Source organism: Mesoplodon densirostris, chromosome 2 (genome assembly GCF_025265405.1).
Source record: "Mesoplodon densirostris isolate mMesDen1 chromosome 2, mMesDen1 primary haplotype, whole genome shotgun sequence".
NCBI classification, from domain to species: Eukaryota; Metazoa; Chordata; class Mammalia; order Artiodactyla; family Ziphiidae; genus Mesoplodon; species Mesoplodon densirostris.
The window spans coordinates 160,490,084-160,511,705 of NC_082662.1; the positions used below are offsets into that span (position 1 = coordinate 160,490,084).

Sequence of the window (21,622 nt, forward strand, 5' to 3'; positions counted from 1 at the left end):
CAAGTAATTATTTTTTGAGGGGAGAGAGGAAGATGTCAGACATTCTATAAAAGGCATGAATAAAACCCAAATGTTGCTGGAATGCAAGCTATATGACCGAGAAACCCCTTTATAAAGCATAATTGAAAGGTAAAAATCTATATTTACTTTTTATAATAAAGCAACAGGAAAGCTGTGACTGAAAATTAAATGGGTCTTCAGAATCATAAACTTCCTTAGGAAACCAGCTTTATCATCTGTTCTCTCAGCCTTTGGATAAGGAAAGGGTAACCATAAAATTTGTCAGCCACACCAGAGCACTTTTGAGAATAAAATGAAGTGCTTTAATAATATGCTTGGACAACAGGCATAAACTAGGACTGCTCCAGGCAAAGAGGAGCATAAGGTCACTAGTCTAAATAAATACCATCTATGTTATGGAAATGTCATGAGTATCAAGTAAATGCTTAGCACAGTGCCAGGCATAAGCCCTATATTTATACTGGGTTGTTATAGAAATGATCTCTCATAATAAAGTTCAATGAAAACCGTCATTTATTTCTCCTTCAAACATGAATTTTACCACCAATGTCCCAGAATGTAACACTTTGAAAAATTTACTCAAAAAAATTAAATAATAAATGGACATCACTTTATCACAACCCACAATGTACCAAATATCCTCTCCAGAAATACAATTAATCCTATTTAATACTATATCCAAAATGGTCAGGCCGAGAATTCCCCCCCAGTTTTATCCACTGCTTACCACTGTTAAAGCTCTCAAAATTGACAAATATCCCCCCCATAAACAAGTGGATGCTATAATCCAAAAAGAGAGTTTCATACCATCACAGTTATGAAAAATGCTTGCAACCAGGTGCCTTTCAATTTCCTTCTACAGCAGTGTTTCTGCCTCTCCAAGCAGCAGGTTCTCCAATTCTTCAAACTTCTCTTTCTTACTGTTGAGCACCAGTTATCCAGAATCCACACAGGTATGTTAAATGATGGTTGCCAACATGAAATGCCAGGACTCTACCATCTGCTTCCCCACCTCTGTAGTGGAGTTGTAAGGATCAGAAATAGACCCCCCAATTTACAAACGCACACACACACACACACACACACATTCTTTCAACATATTTATATCCACTGCCTCCTATGTGGCAGGCATACTTGTACTCATTCACTCTACCTATCACACACTTGGCCAAGTAGTCAGTATAGGTATATGTATAGGTATTATGCATGTGTGTATAGGTATATATACATACACACATTGGGATGAAATAGATTCAGAACTATATAAAAAACAAACAAAAAGAAACAAATTTGAACTTCTTACACAGGCATGGTTCTGACAGAGAACTTCTATGTCTGTACATGTTCATTTTAGTGTAAAAAAATTAATCACCAGGGCATAATAACAACTGACATACCCGTCACACTTAGTATCAGACACACAGAAATCTACATTTCTATGAGTTCCCATCTTGTGGCCAGAAATAAACTCCCAGAACTCCTGTTAATACAATGGTTTATTTATGTTTCACAGTAAAGAGAAAATAGAACAACTGCTACTTTCAGCATTTTCTGCTGACAATTTATATTTCCAAAAGCAAACACACCTGAGACCTTGCCCATCCAAATCCATTTAATAATGCCTTTGAAATGGTTGTATAAGTACTCAAGTTCTAAAAGTGCAAATTATTTTTACTTTGGGGAGAAATCAATAGATACAGAAAAGAAGGCAATTTCTCCATGTATGTAACAGCCATTTGATTCTGAGTCTAAGAATAAACTACCATTTAATAATTGGTAAGAGGAACTCACTGGCATCTTCAAAGGACTACAAGTTGACAACCCTGCTGTATGGGAGCATTTCTATTTATAATTAATACCAGTTCTATAGAGCAAAAGCCAGCCTCTGAATGAATGCACATAATAAATGATCACCAGTGAAAACCACAGACATCTCTGAAACAATCTTACTGCAGTATCTAAGTGAAAGGCCCAGCAGAGAAACAGGTATTGTTACAGACATTTTTTAAAGTCACATAGACCAACCAACTTAGGCAAAACAATAAAAGAGGGGCAAAAATATTCTTCCTTTCTAAGTCTGAGCAATTACTACCATGGTGGGGTGGGAGGAAAGCTTATCAAGGGGGACTTTTCTGTTACATATGTTAAACTGAGAGAACCACTTTAGTGCACAGAGTTAGCAGATTTAGCTTTCCATATACGGCTCTATGCCATTATAAATATTAACTTTCTCTTCAGAAAGATACTCCAAATTTATGTAATATGGTATATGGTCATACATACTAAATTATATGACAGTGAAATTAGAGTTTGAAAATATTACCCTTATTCATCTCAATAGCGAATTGCTACAACATATTATACTTACTGCCTCTTTAATTTCACAGGAGAAAACATGTATCTGGAATTCTTCTGAACCATGGGAACTCTCTGTAAATGCAAAGCAATTGCTCTCTACTGTCCCATCATGTCCACGTGCACAGAATAACACCTTATAAATTGGAAAAGATGCTATCTCCATGTTGTTGGATTGGTCTATGATTCTGCAGAACAGTGATGAAAAATGAGATAAAATATTAACTATCAAAGAACAAAGGCAAACACTTTTACTATGTCAATAACATACAAAATAATTATCTTAAAATCACAAAAATAAACTGGTACTAATAAAGCAAGAAAACAATTATCTTCATATTTTTGCTATACACACACACAAACACAAATTCTTCAACTTCTTTTGACAATTACTTCATTTTTGTGTCCTATGATTGAATTCATTTACTTTCAAAGCCAAGTATACACTGCCTGGTAAAATCGATGTCACGCATCCCTAAATGCTAGTCTTGTTCTGTTATGGCAAGAGGAATGCCAGTAAAAAATAGCACAGACCATCTCTGGAGAGTTAATTTCTATTTAAAGCAGCACCTGTAAGTTTATCCAAGTCCAGGTCATTCATCGTTCAACAAAGACTTCTCTTACCCTAAAAAAGGTCAGAGTGGTTCCAAAGATAAACTTAACAATGGAATTTAAGAGGTAAAAGGAGTTTGTGGGACTTAGTAGCAAATATTTCTCTGACTTTCCCTATACAAATCCTAAGCCCTAGTTTGATCCAAAACCTCAAGACCACCTCAGGATCTCAAATTGTAGAACTGAGGGGGACCTACTAGGAATAGAGATGCAAATCAAAACACTAAGTCTTTGTTAAGGTATGTTTGGCACTTTGAAACTCAATAGATACAAATATCAAAATGCCTTTTCCTGTTAAGAGATATCATACAAACTATATACCTACAAAACGCTTTCCTGAAAAAGTCAAAGCATTTTTACCAAAACCTTGTAAATTTATATTGCTATTATTTTGGTACTCAGAACTTTTCTCACATTCTAAACTTCAGAGAATGAGGCAAATCAGAAAGGGTTTGGAAAAGATTAAATCAGTCTTCAGAGAATAGTATAGGTTCAAGACACGTTCAACCTAATTTCCCAGACCTGGTTCATTTATTTGTTCATTCAGCAAATATTTACTAAAAACCTGCTATGGACTGATACTGCTCTAGACAGTACTATCAGACAGAAGCTGTAGTAGGAAAAAATACCAATAAACTGCCCCCATGGAACTTATATTCTAGTGAGGAAGACAGATAATAAACAAATAGGCAAATAAATATATAATATCAAGTCAAAGAGAAGTTCTGTGAAGGAAAAAAGGCCCAGTAAGAGGAAAAAGGGATAGTTATGATATGATCAAAGGAGGATTCTTTCAACAATTTGGCAGTTTCTTACAAAACTAAATATACCCATACTATAGGATCTAGCAATTACACTCCTTGGTGTTTATTCAAATGAGTTAAAAACTTACGTCTACACAAAATCCCGCACACAGATGTTTACAGAAGCTTTATTCATAATCACCAAAACTTGGATGCAATCAGAATGGCCTTCCATAGGCAAATGGAAAAATAAACTGTGGTACACCCAGACAATAGCATATTATTCAGCACTAAAAAGAAATGAGCTATCAAGCCACAAAAAGACATGTAGGAACCTTAAATGCCTATTATTAAGTAAAAGAAGCCAATCTGAAAGGGCTACTTATTACATGATTCCAACTATATAATTTACTGGAAAAGGCAAAACTATGGAGACAGTAAAAAAGATCAGTGGTTGACAGCAGCTGCAGGGAGGGACAGATGATCAGGCAGAAGGCAGGAATTTTCAAACAGTGAAAGTACTCTGTATGATACTCTACTGGTAGATACATGTCATTATATATTTGTCCAAACCCATAGAATATACAACACCAAGAGTGAACCCTAAGGTAAACTATGGACTTTGGAAAATTATGTCAATGTAGGTTCATCAACTGTAACAAATGTGGGGACTTCTCTGGTGGTCCAGTGGTTAAGAATCCACCTTCCAATGCAGGGGACGTGGGTTCGATCCCTGGTCCAGGAACTAAGATCCCACATGCCATGGGGCAACTAAGCCAGCGCGCCACAACTACAAAGCCCATGTGTGCACTCTGGAGTTCACGCACCACAACTACAGAGCCCACACACTCTGGAGTCCGTGCACCACAACTAGAGAGCCTGCGCGCTGCAACAAAGAGCCCACGTGCTGCAACGAAAGATCCCATGTGCTGCAACTAAGACCCAACGCAGCCAAAAATAAATAAATAAATAAATAATTTAAAAATAAATAAAAAATTTGTAACAAATGTACCACGTCGAAGAGGATGTTGATGGTGAGAGGTGTGTTTGGGGGAGGTGGGGGGATGCACATCTGGGATATGGGAAATCTCTGTACTTTGTGCTCAATTTTGCTGTGAACCTAAAAGTGATCTAAAAAATAAACCCTATTAAGAAAAACAGGGAGGAAGAAAAAGAAGCCTTCTTTTGATAAAAAGGTTTCTTGAAGTGAAACCAGAGAGAAGTGAAAAAGCCACTGGAAAGCCAAGGAAAGCTTGTTTAGGCAGAGTAAAGAGACTACACAAAAGCCCTGAGGTAGGAATCCTGACTGATATGCCCTGAGGCAGGATTCATGACTGCGTTTGAGAAAGAGCAAAGAGGCTACTATGACTGGAATGTAGCAAATGAATGAAGTAAACGAATGAATGAAGTAAATGTAGTGAAAGAAATGAGAGAGCAAAGGAGGGAGGGAAGAGAGGGGAGAAGGGCAGAAGATCAGGTCAAAGCAGATCATCAGGGCCAGACATGGTAAGAATTTCAAATATAATCACAAGTGTGATTGGAGGCTACTGGAAGGCTGAATGTAGGAAAATAACAGTTATCTGATTTACATTTAAAGAAATTCAAGGTTCAGATGACATTAAATATTATTCCTAGTGAAGCATGTGAGAAAAAGCCATTTTGCTTCTTTCCAATCTGACGTAAAGAGCTTGAAATCTAGGGATCACTAGTTTTTTGAACCACGGCTACATGACAAGGTGAAACACAAATCATAGGTATTTTTACAGTTATAGTTGCATTTATAGTATTCTAAGCAAATTTTACAAATGCCCCTTGCAAATAAGGAATACAGTCTAAATATGAACATGTTTACTTTGCATGGCTACAGAGTAAAAGAGAATTCAGAGTAAGTCCAAGGCCTCACTTATCATAAAATATCATCACCACTACCCAAAAAACTTCACACATGTCTAAGCGGGTAATAAAGGATTAGAGCTTACCTCACAGAACCTTCCGGAACATTTGGCACATACAGAGTAACAGGAAAGGGGTGCTGACTGGAAGATTTCATAGTTGCCATTGCCCGTAAAGCCTCCACTTCATTACGTGGGGAAGAAACCTTCATACATCCTAAATAGGTCAGTTTGTTAAATAAAACACTATCTTCTTCAGGTATTCCACTTGGAGAAGATGGTCTGGGTGTAGAAATTTCTGAAGAAAAAAAATAAGAAACACTCAAAAGTTAATATAAAACTTCACAGTATAATTTCACCTATTGCCCAAAAACAAATGAAAAATTGCAAATAAAATTTAGGTCTCTCTGTGTTTTCATTTCTTTTAATGTTTATCCTACATCTTAACTTAGAGTTCTGGAACTGGCGATTTTGTACTTCAGATCTCTCAAAGTATTACCTTACTTAGCTATGACTTCTTTAGAGGAAAAGAAAAAAAGTTTCTAAGCTTTGTATTTTAAAAAATCAAAAATATGGAGTTCAAATGATATAAAACAATAAGGAGAAAAGACTACACTAAAGACAGTGTGAATTATCCTAAAACTAATGAGAAGTAAACAAAACTAAAATCAGTTAAAAGTGTCTCTGGTAAAGATCCTGCATAGCACCAAATTTATTAATCAGCCTAAATTCCTCAGCAAAAGTCAACAATGTTAAAATGTTCCATCTCATACTAATACCAACAAAGTCAACTCCTTATTTTTCTCCTTCCTAGCTTGCTGGCTTCTATAAAATATGTAAGTATTTCAATGAAAATTTTTTCCTCAAAATAATTATTTTGATGAATTATCCTATGATTGCTTCCCCCAATTCCTTAAAAAAAAAAAAAATCCACTTTAATTCTAAGCACAGCATGCATGTAGCAAAGTCCCAACTGTGGTTAGAGAGTATTTATCTGCATATATCAGGTAGCATAAAGCTTCCCCTCTGCCACTCTCCCCATCCCCACCTAAAAACCCACATTCAGCTACTCTCCAACTCTTCCTGCTACCCACATCCACGCTGTACAAAATTAAGTCTCACCCAAACTAGATCACCCAAACTAGATCACCCAAACTAGATCCTTGTGACATGCTCTAATTCTCATTACCAGGATTACACTTACAGGATATTAATAAATAATTCACAAAAGCCATTCCCAACCTCCCCACTCCAGCTCCCAAATATTATACTAAATCATGTACCCTTCACCACTTTTCTTCTATTGAAAAACTAAAGCTATTCAAATGAAGTACTTCATCTACCATGTTCGTCAATCAATGAAACATGTTTTTCCCCCTTTTGAATCAGTTCAATGTATATATTTCAAAAGGGACATATAAAAAACTACAAATACATTTTAAGGCCAAATACAAACATGTTTAGAATATACATATATACATATATGTATTTTTGTTAATTTAGCAAGTACTTATGTAAAAACAATTATTTGCAAGATCGTATGGTAAAACTATGCTTTGGTGACTGATGAACACGGTAGATCAAGCAGTTCAAATGGTCTAACGTATGTGTAATTGGAATCCTACAAAAGAGGAAAAGGTGGGGAAAAAGCTTTCTGAAGAAATAAATGTTTTACAAAATCTGTGTAGCTCACAGATTCATGAAACTCTGTATACCCCAAATACAAAAACAATACATATATGGATCCAAAAAAGACAGATGACAAAATTGTAGACAAGACCATTAAAGTAACTATTATAAATATGATAGAGAATTAAAGAAAAACACCTAACAAAAGAAGGAGAAACATGGTAGACAGAAAAAAGAACCAAAAGAAATTCTAGAGCTAAAACATGCAAGATCTGAAATGAAATATTCCCTGGGTGGACATAAAAACTAATTCTAATTTGCATAAGAAAACAAGAATATTAAAGAAGATCCCTGGGATAAAGAAAAATGATACTAGAGGGAAACTGAAGAGCACCAAAAGTTATAAATATGAGGGAACGACTTTTTCCTTGCCGTTTAATTTCTTTAAAATACAGCAGACTGCTGGTCATCCCCATTTGGAAATCTTATTAATCAGTATGTCCAAAATTGAATTCATTAGATGTCCACTCAACTATTCATGCCTTGAATAACTCTTGAATCCATCCCACTTTTCTTTGGCCCCATAGTCATTACCCAAATTACTACAGCAGTAACCTCCAGTCTTTCTTTCCTCCAATTTATTCTCCACACTGCAGCCACCAAAATCTTCCATAAAGATGAAAGAAAGAGGGACTTCCCTGGTGCCACAGTAGTTAAGAATCTGCCTGCCAATGCAGGGGACATGGGCTCAAGCCCTGGTCTGGGAACATCTCACATGCCGTGGAGCAACTAAGCCCGTGCACCACAACTACTGAGCCTGCGCTCTGGAGTCCACAAGCCATAACTACTGAGCCTGCATGCCACAACTACTGAACCCCGTGGGCCTAGAGGCTGTGCTCCGCAACAGGAGAAGCCACCGCCATGAGAAGCCAGGGCACCACAACGAAGAGTAGCCCCCGCTCACTGCAACTAGAGAAAGCCTCCGTGCAGCAACGAAGACCCAACACAGCCAAAATATTGATTTATTTGTTTATAAAAATAAATAACTAAATAAAATAAAATGCCAAAAAAAGAAAGATGAAAGAAAGGGAGGGAGGGAGGGAGGAAGGGATGGAGGGAGGAAATAAATAGATATACCACACAAACACTAATTATAAGAAAACCAGAATGGCTATATTAATATCAGAAAAATCAGACTTCAAAACAACAAATAGTAACAGGAGAAAAAGAGACATCTCACAATTATAAAAGGGTCAATTTGGGCTTCCCTGGTGGCGCAGTGGTTGAGAGTCCGCCTGCCAATGCAGGGGACATGGGTTTGAGCCCTGGTCCGGGAAGATCCCACATGCCACAGAGCAACTGGGCCCGTGAGCCACGGCTACTGAGCCTGCGTGTCTGGAGCCTGTGCTCCGCAACAAGACAGGCCACGACAGTTAGAGGCCCGCGCACCGCGATGAAGAGTGGCCCCCACTTGCCACAACTAGAGAAAGCCCTCGCACAGAAACGAAGACCCAACACAGCCATAAATAAATAAATAAATAATGCAAAACTGTCAAAAAAAAAAAAAAGAGTAAATGCACTTCAAAAAAATAAATAAATAAAAAATAAAAGGGTCAATTTATAAGGAAAACATAATTTAAAAAGTGGCTATGTCCCTAATACCAGAGCTTCAAAATACTTGAAGCAAAAACTAGCAGAACTGAAGATCCTCAAAGTGAACCAGTCAAATTGAAGTAACAAGTCTGCTATAGCTTCTATGTATTAACTGAAAACACTTGGCAGAATATAAAAAGTAACTACCTTAGGATTGTTTTTGTTGTTGTTGTTTTTATTTTTTTAATTTATTTTATTTATTTTTGGCTGCATTGGGTCTTTGTTGCTGTGCGCAGGTTTTCTCTAGCTGCAGCGAGCAGGGGCTACTCTTCATTGTGGTGCACTGGCTTTTCATGGAGGTGGCTTCTCTTGCTGCGGAGCACAGGTTCTAGGCGTGTGGGCTTCAGTAGTTGTGGCTCACAGGCTCAGTAGTTGTGGCTCACGGGCTCTAGAGTGCAGGCTCAGTAGTTGTGGTGCCCGGGCTTAGTCGCTCCGTGGCATGTGGGATCTTCCAGGACCAGGGCTCAAACCCGTGTCCCCTGCATTGGCAGGCGGATTCTTAACCACTGCGCCACCAGGTAAGCCCAGGATTGTTTTTTTTTTTTTTTTTGGCGGTATGCGGGCCTCTCACTGTTGGGGCCTCTCCCGTTGTGGAACACAGGCTCCGGACGCGCAGGCTCAGCGGCCATGACTCACGGGCCAAGCCACTCCGCGGCGTGTGGGATCTTCCCGGACCGGGGCACGAACCCGTGTCCCCTGCATCGGCAGGCGGACGTTCAACCACTGCGCCATCAGGGAAGCCCGGATTGTTTTTTTTTTTTAATGCAAGTAACAGCAGACAGATTGAAGAGAGGTCAAAACTTGAAGAACTACCAGTATAGTACTGAATTCCCTTTTACATTTTTTCATCCTTTATATCCCACATTTGACCTAAGGGCAGCCCAAGTTGCAGAACTGTGCAGTGAGCAACAAAACTGTGAGAGAAATCCAATTTTTCTGGCCAAAGGACAGAAAAAAAGAGTCCCTGTAAACCAGAGAACGTTTGGGGAATTATAACTTTTTTTTTTCTCTCTCTCTTTTTTCTCTCCCAGTTCTATCACAAGGCCAGCCCCAGTGTTGGAGCTGCACCACTATGTGGGAAGTAGGGCTGGGAGGAAAGGATGGAGTGCTGTAGCATATGCAACTCGAAGAAAAGGAACCTCTCAGTGGTTAGAACACGCAAACAAAGGGGCTTGGCTCTTGTGGTTCAAAAAGGAAAAGGAAACCTCTGCTATTTTCTTTCTTTTCTCTCACCACTCTGTCCTGAAGTGAGAAACCTGTCTTTCTACGCAAGAGAAGAAGGAAAATGGGCCCCAAGAAGCCAGAGAGTATGGGGGAAATCCTGAGGAGGAGAGTTGGAGAAGGTAATCCCCTAATTTTGTGTATGTACTAACACAAGTCTTGGTTTCACCACCATGCTATACATGTGTGGAACAGACCAAAGAAGCATAGCAAAGGTTTTGGAATTGACTGACTTTGGAACCAGAAAGCAAGAGAGAACTTGCAGTCTGGATGTAACCAAGTGGACTGCCTGCTAAAATAAAACAAAATCAACATTCTTCAGAGGATTGTATCTGGAAACAGAATCTCAAAACGTAAGTTTCAGAAAGTCTGGAAAACAATTCAGTTACTCAACTAACAAAAAAAACAAAAACAAAAAACAAAAATAGAAAAAGGTGACCAATTGTCAAGGGAAAAGCAATCAACAGATACCAGTCCCAAAATGATGCAGTTGCGGGAATTATCAAAGACTTTACAATTGGTATTATAACCATGCTCTATGACATAAAGGTGAACAAACCTGGAATGAGTGAAAATATTAAAATCCGTGGCAGAGGAATAGAAAATGTAAAAAGGTGAATTTAAGACCAGAAAAATAGAATATCTAAAATTAAAAATTCACTGGATGGGCTCAAAAGAAAGGAGATAACAGAACAGTGAGCCAGTAAACTGGAATACAGATCAACAGAAATTTTCTAAACTAAAGAAGGGAGAAAAGAAAAAGATTGGAAAACAATGAAAAGAGCCTTAGAAATTGCAGGACAATATGAAAATATCTAATAGTTTTGTTGTCTGAGTCATGGGAAAAGAAAAAGACTATGCACAAAAAAATTTTCTAAAAAATGTCTGAAAACTTCCTAAATTTCATAAAAGATATAAATTTACAGATTCAAGAATCTCAGTGAACACCAAGAAAGATAAATTCAAAGAAAACCACACCCATATAATCAAACTGCTGGAAAACAAAAATATTGAAAAAAATATTGAAAGTAGACAAACAGCATGTTACAAATAAGGGAACAATAAGTGATTCAAATGACTGCAGATTTCTCATCAGAAATGATAGAGAAGGGTTAGGTATGTCAATGGAGGTAAAGGGCCTACACCCTGCCCCATGCCCTTTGTTTTTGTTTTTTTTTTTGTTTTTTTTTTGGCCAAGCCACACGCTATGCCGGATCTTGGTTCCCTGACCAGGGATCAAACCGTGCCCCCTGCAGTGGAAGCATGGAGTCTTAACCACTGGACTACCAGGGAAGTCCCCCCATGCCCATTTAAAGTGATATGTTATAATTACTGGGCTTTGACCTAAAACTGTATGTGATTTTACTCTGAGGTTCAAGATTTCCAAAACTATTGATGATGAAAAACATTTTATTTGGTACTTACTTTGTGCCAGGCATTTTACAAAATACTTTATATGGATGGTATCATTTAAACTTCTAAATCCCTATGAAACGGGTTCTATTTTATCTCTATTTTACAGATGAGATAACTGATCATTAGAGAAGTTGAATAACTTGGCAGAGCCTGGATTCAAATCTAGGTCTGAACTACAGATATCATGTCTTAGCCTCTATGAAAGGTCTAAAATAGAATGAATTAAAATCAAAATGAAGTTTATTCTGCCCTTAATTATAGAGTACCAGCTCTTCAAGGGAAGGAACTGTTCTATCCTATTTTTATTCCCAGCACTTATAACAAGTGTCTAAAAGACTAGACACTCAATATATGCCAAATGAATTAATCAGTAAATAAATGAAATTTTTTAGAGCTAGTGGTCCTTTTAGCAACCAATTAATGGCAAACACACATCATCTCTGGGTACCACTTAGATCCTATCTCATCCACAACTAAATGTATCATAACTGCAGCTTTCATGTAGACAAAACTCATGACTAGTGGAAATCTTAAGTTAAGCAGGCAAATAGCAAAATATTTTTAGCAAGGCAACACTTTTAGATCTCGTAAAATCACACATCGATGTAAGAAATTCATATCCTCCTAAATATAAATTCAGTCCTATTCAAGTCATACTTTTGAATTCCATCATCCCTTCCTTAGCAGAAAGATGCAAAGAATAACAAAGAGCATGAGAGAGAAGATTCATCTACGTATCCACACAGTATTTTAGTACATTACAGTAAATTAGTAGATTCCCTGTAGAGGTGAATCCAAGTAGCCAGGATATACGATCACCAAATGACAAAAACCAACAAGTTATCATGATGTTTAAACAAAAGCCCTTATCTATCTAATTTTATCACTGGCAAATTATATATCTTTAATATTCACTTTAGCCCATTTAAATCTAGATACTTTCCAGACAGTCCCTTACCTTTGAAGTTATGTGTCATTTTAATCGACCACGACAATTCTGTTAACAAAAACTGCAACTACGAAGAGCCAGCTGAAATGTCTTCTCATAGTTCTTTCAGGCTGCTATATAACAAAATACCACATGGGTGGCTTATAAACAACAGACATTTATTTCTCACAGCTCTGGATGCTAGGAAGTCCAAGACTGAGGCTCTGGAAGATTTGGTGCCTCATGAGAGCTCACTTTCTAGACAGCATCTTTTCACTGTGTCCTCACACGGCAGAAGGCACAAGCTAGCTCTCTGGAGTCTGTTTTAGAAGGACATAATCCTAATTATGAGGGCTTTGCCCTCATGACCTAATCACCTCCCAAAGGCCCGACGTCCTAATACCATCACCTTGGGGGCTAGGATTTCAATATATTAATTTTGGGGAGAACACAAAACATATGTCTTTTCATTGAAAATGAAAAGAAACAATATATAACAAGAAAAGAATGCTTTTTAAAAACTTACTTGTAAAGCAAAGTGGAAATTCTTATCCACTGAGATCTTCAGGGAAAGATACATTTTTTTAATGTATTTAATATAATGGGTGTTGAAAACACAAAAGTACATTATACATGGTCCCTATCAAATATGCTCAGAAATAAGAATATTATCTAGGCCATTGCAAAGGACAACTGATTCCAGTAACCCATCAGAGCTATCAATACATGAGAAGATAAAGGTATTTCTTCCTTTTGATTAATCTATTAACCAAAAAAATAACTATAGGAATGTTGATATCAGTATGCTTTGGGTTTGGGGGGAAGGCTAGGGATTTAAGAAATTCAAAAGATAAAGAAAAGCACAATGAAAAATATAATCTCTCATGTTCCCTCAATCAAAAACTACAAAAATTAATATTTTGTAAGGCTTATTTCCAATCTTGTGTACACACACACACAAACACACACATATAAAGTCCCCGTGAACTTAAATCTAGCCATGAATATGAATATACACTGAAACCTACGAGTCTTTATAATGAATCATTAAACTAGGGGCACTTTTGGGGACCCCCAACACATGGCAAATATCTTCTCTGAGCCTCATTTAGCCATATTTATTATGGTACTTTTCTCATTCAGATTTAAGCTTTTATGTATTAAAATGCAAGTAGCTTTTCCTTTATGATTTGGTTTTTCCTACACTGACAATCACAAAAATATTCTCATTGTTTTCTTCTTAAAGGTTCATTTTTCCCATTTAAATATTTGATTCACTAGGAATAAATTTGGGGTACAGTGTAAGGTAGGGCCACCGTGTTTCCACGGTGTAGCACTTTGGCCTATATCTACACTTACCCTACATGAACATTCAGAAATGGATCATGAGTGCCTTAAATCAATCAGAATGATCTCATCTCCTCTGTCAGAATGACTCACTGAGGAGTCTGAATATAACCAAGGCCTACACCTATTGGTTCATATCATTCCCCTGACTACTAGAAAATGATTCAGTTGGTCCAATCAGAGTAAAACTCACAACTTTTGTTCAATGGGTAAAAGATCAGAGCCTTTCTCTCGGTCACCAGACATGAACAAATCACCTAGCCTTACTTATCAATTTCTGCAGCTACCTATTTTGTGACCACAAAGGAAGCCAGTTAAGGAGAAAGATGGCATGGAGAAGATCAAAGCTGAGTAGTTTACAAAGAAATACTACCAGAGCCCAGATCAAACCACACCTCCAGTGTTTAAACCAGCTGAAGTAGGAGTTGGGTTGGGTTTGGTTTGGCTTTTCCTTCATCCAAAATCATTTTGACTTACAAGCTGGTATTCCTACTATAAATCCTACTCATTCATGCATGTACATATTATTTATTACACTGTAATAAATACTTTTACAGTATTATTACACTGATGGAGTTGATATGTTATTTTACTTAGAATTTTCACAAATTGTAATTTGAAATAACTGTAGTCAAACTGAGTAAGAAGTCACATTATATGAAAGAATGTGTCCATTACACTGTTCTTTGATACCCAAGAATTTATTCATTTGTTCAATAAGTATTTTTTGACGGCCTACTATATGCCAAGTACTAGGGGTAAAATGAATACCCAGACATACAGCCAGTTCTCAAAGAACACTGAGACTGATTTTACAGGTAGAGATACAAACAGAAACATAAGAACCAAAGTGGGAACTGAAAAGCTGCTGGTCTTGATCTTAGAAAATGAAGCTAATAAAATTTTCTAATATTCATCTTAAAATTTTCATTATCACTTTATCCCATTTCTATTATAGTTTCTAAGAGTTCAATACAGTACCTGTATGTGACGGATCCAAAATTAATTGAAGAGATGGCTTATTTATTTGGCTGGCCGAAACATCTCCAAATGAATGGTCTGAAGTCTCACTGGAACTCAGACAATCAACAAGAAGGCTGCTGTGCCCTTTCTCAGAATCTCTCAAAATCTCTTCCATGGCTTTTTCCAGTTGTTCATCACCATTAGAAACTATCTACAGACAAAGCAAGACAATTTGTTTCAATCATAACATGGTTCTGGAACTTAATGAAAATATTTCATTTCTAGAAGAAATTTAAACAATCTAAATATTTAAATTTAACTATAGTTACTGAATACCATGAATTTATACAGCTGTACCTAATTTCATTAGATATATACAAAATCCTGAGTTATAAACTCAACTAAATTAGAGGATTATTAGTATCAGAAAAGGATTCTTCAGAAACATACCAGGCAGTTTCCAACTATATCTGATGTAATATCTCATTTACAGATATTTTCTTTTCTTATTTTTTTCTTTTTCTCTTTTAGAAACGTATTCTAAAAACTGGGTAATCCTAAATTTATGTGTTTTAAAGAGGAAAATGGATACATTTAAATAGATAATATGTAGCAATGATATCATTAAAAAGATCATATTTTTTGCTATCATTGAATAAATATATTTCTGACTCCTTTACAAATTTTGCTTGAGCTGTCAAGGAGTATTGCTAATTACCTTACACGTAAGTTGACTCATCTTCTTCTTAAAAGCAAGTGAGACACAAAGCCTAAGTAAATAAATGCCTTAAACACATTAATATGAAAATACAGAGTTAAATGAATTTAAATAACTGTTTATTTAAATACAGATATTTGAATAAATTTAAAGAAATCCATTGATTAATAAAATTGTAAAAATATATATCCTCAACATAATGTAAAATGAGTACTTAATAATCTAATTTTTATAAAATTTCCTTAGATTGATTTTATTAGATTAACATACTAACATACCTTTGATATAATTAATATTAAATAAAACTCATAAATAATATACAGCATTTTTGGCTAATTTCTCTCTTCCTATTTCTAGAGGGTAGTTATACAATTCCCATACATGTATACCTGGGTTTGTTTGGTTCTTTTTTTTTTTTTTTCAAGTTAGGAAAGGCAACATAAAAATGAAAAAGAAAAAGGACCACATCCAAATAAAAACTCAACTGCTAAAATTATAAAACATATACTTCAAAAGTATTCGGACAAGTGTTAAATCACATACTTGAATGTTACCAGCTGATTTAAAACATAAAAATCATAAAGAAAATTCTCTCAAGTGAAAATAATACATAACTACATACATATATAATTAATTTTTAAAACCCAGCAGCAGTAAGAGAGACAAAAATATCCAGATAAATTAAATTTATGTAAGATTTAACCATTAAGTCTAACTTGCCAATTATCCTTTCTCTTCTTTTTTCCCTCCTATTCCATCTTTCTGAATTCTAAAGTAAAAGATAAAAAACCGAAAGCAAAAACTTTAAAAATACACAAACCAAATAATTAGCATCTGGATAAATCAAACACTGATTCTAGTCTCGAGGTCAGTATTCAAGAAAAACCTTTGGATTTTATAGATCTCCTGAGATAAGTTTCACCTAGTTAAAAATAATAATAATAATTTAAAATAATATCATTTGTAGAAAAGGGAAAAATACCTTCAGTTCAGGTTTTTCATCATCTTTTGTAGAAGTATCATCTGCATGCTGAGGAACCAAAACAAATTCTTCACTGTTCAGTGTAGTCACAGAATCCGATGACCCACTAATCTTCTGTAATGAAGCTCTGACCTCCATTTCAGTGCTGCAAACCTCTCTTCCCACATCCACCTGGTCAAAATCACAAGGAGTAAGAACAAAAATTAGTGAATAAAAAACATGAACTATTAAGTACCTGATCAATCTCTGGCCTTTAAAATTGGTTCATGCAAGGAAGAATTCCGCTGGCTAGATAATTATCTCAAAACTAGGGAGGCTATCTTCTTGGGCTGGGCCACATAATGGAAATGTACCCTGAGTTTCCACGCTAAAAGAATCATATTATTCCCTGAAAAACAACACAAACCTGACCATATCTCAACTAAAAGGATTTACTACTATTTGGCTCAATACATATTTCTCCTAGAAATACTTTTTGTTCTTTTTAATAAATAGAAAACTAAATAATAAATAAATAAGCTAGAAGTATCTACAAATTCATACACAAACAAAGATACATTCACTGAAATTACTTTATAACTAAACCTAAATGTCTGCAAAAACTTATCTCCTCAAGACTAAGTATTGTACCTTAAAATATTTTTTCTGTGTCACTTAAGTTTACTGATTAACACAAAATTCAACACCCTAAGCCATGTATCTTTTCTTTTCCAGACATGTAACCACTTATCTACAGGAGGCAAAAAAAGTAGGGGAGGTGAGGGGAGCAAAGCTTTCACATTGCATTCATGCAGCAGTAATCAAATACAGTGTGATTCTGTTTTCTGGATAGATCTCTACTTTACACCATAGAAACTCAACATTCTCTATCACTTCCAGAAATTCAAATATTCACACAACTAATTTTAACTGAACATGTACACTATATAACAGTCAGTATACTCACAACTGCGGTTACATGAGCGAATAAGGCAAACAAGTTGCCTCCTCTCGTGGAGCTTATGTCTAGTGAGGAAACAAGCAAGTAAGGTAATCCCAAATCATTATCAGGCTATGAAGAAAATACAACAGCCTAATGTAACAAAGAGTAGCTGTATGGAATACACGGACAACTTTAAGTAAGGTGGTAGGAAAGGACTCTCTGAAAGGGAAATATTTGAGCTGAAACCTGGAAGATAAAAAAGAACTGTATATTAACCAATCTGCTCAGTGACCAAAGGGGTAATGTGACAGAGAGGTAGGACAAGTAGACCAGTGCTAAAGAACGAAGGACCTTGTAACCATGGTCAGTCTGCTCCATGCCAAAAATTCCCCCAGAAATGTTCCTTTTCTCTTTCTAATTAGGTTATTTTGTTCACTGCCTCATATAAATATGGCTGCAATATCTCATTTTGCCATTAGGTGACACTAACACCATTACTCTCAGAAAAAAAAAAATTAATAATAACTTCCCCCTTCAAGTTACACTTTAAAAAATTACCTCCTAACGTTATCAAAAATCAAAGTTTCTAATAATATCAAAACAAAGAATAATTACTGCAAACTCCAAGGCCGGTGTAATTAGCTAGGCTTCATTTATTTGTTAGGCATATAAACATCCTTCCTTTTTAAAACCCTTCAAGCACATTCATCTGTCCTCTAAAGGTTTTTCTCATTTTGCATATTATATGTTTCTGAAAATGCAGTACGTGTTAGAAGCCATGTTTTTACCCTTCAGGCTGCCCCATGAATCCTTGATTGCCAAGACATCACACATGCCAGGTGTTCTTTCTGTGGCCAATCCTTCTCCAAATCTTTTTCAGTTGCCACTCCTCTACTTGACCTCTAAATGTTGGAAATTCCCCGAGTTCAAGTCCCGAGCTTTTTTTTCTGATTCCTTGCCACACACTCTAAGTAAGATCTCTCATTGCCATGGATTTAAATAGCATCTATATGCTGAAAGTCTCCCAAATTTCTATCCTAACCCAAATGTCTCCTCTAAACTCCTGATTTGGAATCCAACTCTTTATTTGATATTTCCATGTGGAATTCTTATCAGTATCTTAAAATGTGACCCACATGGATTTCCTAATGTCCCATCCAAAGCTGTTCCTTATTCAGATTTCCCATTTCAGTAAAGAACACCACCTTCCACCAAGTTGCTCAAACAAAAAATCTGGTTATCATCCTTGATGCATCTCTACTTCTTCATTCCTCTTATTACCAAGTCATGTCAGCCCCACTTCCAAAACAAATCCCATATCTATCCCCATCTTTCTCCACATCCATTTTACCAACCTAATCCAAGCTATGATCTCATCTACTATAAAAGTCTCCTAACCCATCTCCTACCTCCAGTCTTCTCCCTAATCTACTCTTCAGAGAACAGCCAAAGAAATCTTTTGGAAAGTAAGTTGGATTACATTAAAACTCCAGACTAAAATCTTTTCATTAAAATTCAAATAAAATCCAAACTCCTTGCCAGGACTTAAAGGCCTGACACACCCTTGCCTCTGTCACTTTATCATTATGGCTCTTCAGTCATAGAAAGTTTTTCCCACTTTAGGGTCTTAGCTCTTATCTCCTACCTTCATATGGCTGACTCCTACAAGTATCAGCTTTGTTTCGTCCACTCAACAAATATTTAATGAGTCCCTACTATGTGACAGAAACTGTAATGGGAACTGGAGACTAAACGATTAGTGAGATGAACGTAGGCCCAGTCTTCTTAGAATTAACATGCTTATGGATGTGATAAATAATACAGAAGAAAATTAAATAGGATCACATACTGGAATAAGTACTGGAAAAGATGATGAGAAGGGGCAGGGAGCAATATGGATTCAGTTGACATTTGGATTTAATAAGAATAAGCAAACCATGGAAAGAACTAGGGAGAAAGAACTTCAAGTAGAAGAAATAGCAAATACAAAAGCCATGATGTAAGAAAAGGCTTACTGAGGAACAGAAAGGAGGCCACAATAGCTTCATAATAGTGAGTATGGGGGTAAGAATACAGTTGTCCCTCAGTATCCATGGAGAATTGGTTCTAGGAACTACCACAGACACCAAAATCCACAGATGCTCAAGTACCATAGCTGGCCCTCTATATCCTTGATTCCTCATCTGTGGCTTCAACCAACCACAGATTGTGTAGTATTGTAGTATTTATTGAAAAAAATCTGTGTATAAGCAGACCCAGACAGTTCAAACCCATGTTGTTCAAAGGTCAACTATAGTTAGTATGAGATGAAATATAGACAGGAAAGGCAGAGAAGCCTGAGGCCACCCCTGATGTTAAGGCTATCTAAATATACTCCCCCCGCAATCCCAACTCTGTTTTGTTCACCAGGGAATATTCCATTCCTACTTTAGTGTCTAGTACATAGTAGATATTTAATAAATGTGTTGAAATAAATGTTAAAAGCCCCAATCAGGCTAAAGTTCTCACAACTACCAAACGTGGAGCCAGTATTCGAACTAGGTAGTCTGACTTCAGAGTACATGCTCTAAAGCACTACATTATACTGTCTCTTAAAGTCTCCTCATCTATTCTTGAGATCCAGGGTTGGTATCAATAGAACATCACTATGCGTACTGAACTTTCCCCACACCTCTCCTCCTTCAAAACTTATCTGTCTCTTCCTCCAAAGCATTCTTCTTAGATAAGTGATATTTACACTAATAGTTAATTCTGAATTAGCATGTGAATGAATACTAATGGTTGCTCAATTCAAATAAGATGTCCATTTATAATAGAGGTTTTCTTTAGCCCAAGAGAATGTCAGATATTCTGCCATGCTAACAAGAAAACTATTAGTTTACCATATGTAATTTTGTGACCTCTCCAGAACACAGCTCACCACTTCTCATTCTACTCAAAATTAAGACAGCTCTCATTACAACCATAAAAACTCTGCCTTGAAGGGCCTTATGGATACTTTTAGAAGTTTACCTAATGCTACTTTATTGGACTGAAGATTGCTTTGAACCTCAATATAGAGATGACATGCTTATCAAATTTGCACACAAACAAAAAATCTGAGAATGCAAAGTCAATACTTTAAAATATTTCCACAGGCAAGTAATAAGATTTAAATATGGAAAGAATAGTCTTTTCAATAAATGGTGTTGGGACAATTAGATATCCACATGCAGAAGAATGAAGTTGGACCCCAACCTCACACCATACACAAAACTTAATTCAAAATGGATCATAGACCTAAATATAAGAACTAAAACTATAAAACTGCTAGAAGAAAACATAGGAGTAAATCTTCATGTCCTTGGGTTAAGAATGGTTTCTGACATGACATCAAAAGCACAAGTGGCAAAAGAAAAAAACAGTTAAACTGGAATACGTCAAAATTTAAAATGTGCTGAAAGTGATACCATGAAGAAAGTAAAAATAATATCCACAGGATGAGAAAATATTTGCAAGTCATATATCTGATAAGGGTCTAGTATCCAGATTATATGAGGAACTCTTACAAGTCAGTAATAAAAAGACAAATAATTCAACTTCTGGTATCAGCTAAAGAGCCTGGAAGTCATCACTCCCTTCCCTGTAACAAGAAAAGGTTGGACAAACTGAAAATCAATAGCTTTTCTTGGATCCATCAGAGAACTGAGGTCACAGGACCAACTGCCATTCCAAATCAGGGGGCAAGCAAAAGAGAGACAGCAACTGAGATCTGTTTACCTGCAGCAGAAGCTGCTGGAGCCATAAACTGGAAGAAACACTTAAATGATAATTTTGACAAATTGCTGGAAGCTAAGTGTGGAATTTGGGTGTGAGAGGGGAGAGTGGGTTGTGGAAGGGTGGCTTCAAATTTTTTGCATATTTAGTTGGTACTTAATAATAAGTAATAATAAAGAAATTTCTAACATACAAAAAAAAGAGAAAGCTGGAATAACTATATTGATTTTAGACAAAGCAGACTTCAGAACTAGAAAGATTATCAGAGATAAAGAGGGGTATTATATAATAATAAGAAGGTCAATTATCCAAGAAAACACAAGAAACTGAAATGAGTATGCACCTAAGAACAGAGAATTAAAGTACGTGAGGCAAAAACTGATAGAACTGAAAGGAGAAACAGACAAATCCACTATTATACTTGGAGACTTCAACACCCCTATCTGAGACTGACAGATCAAGCA

At 36.3% G+C, this 21,622-nt stretch overlaps 1 protein-coding gene across 4 annotated transcripts in view; it reads right to left on the reverse strand.

The window, feature by feature from the left end:
- RABGAP1L (RAB GTPase activating protein 1 like) overlaps nucleotides 1–21,622 on the reverse strand; it is a 694,034-nt gene that overhangs the window by 612,240 nt on the left and 60,172 nt on the right. For all 4 annotated transcript variants that reach the window (XM_060091226.1, XM_060091224.1, XM_060091223.1 and 1 more), the window contains 4 exons: nucleotides 16,481–16,651; nucleotides 14,799–14,991; nucleotides 5,711–5,921; nucleotides 2,390–2,564 (listed from right to left, as the gene is read on the reverse strand). In XM_060091226.1, coding sequence (XP_059947209.1) covers nucleotides 2,390–2,564; nucleotides 5,711–5,921; nucleotides 14,799–14,991; nucleotides 16,481–16,618 — 717 coding nt within the window. In that variant the 5' untranslated portion in view covers nucleotides 16,619–16,651. The remainder of the gene's footprint in view (nucleotides 1–2,389; nucleotides 2,565–5,710; nucleotides 5,922–14,798; nucleotides 14,992–16,480; nucleotides 16,652–21,622) is intronic.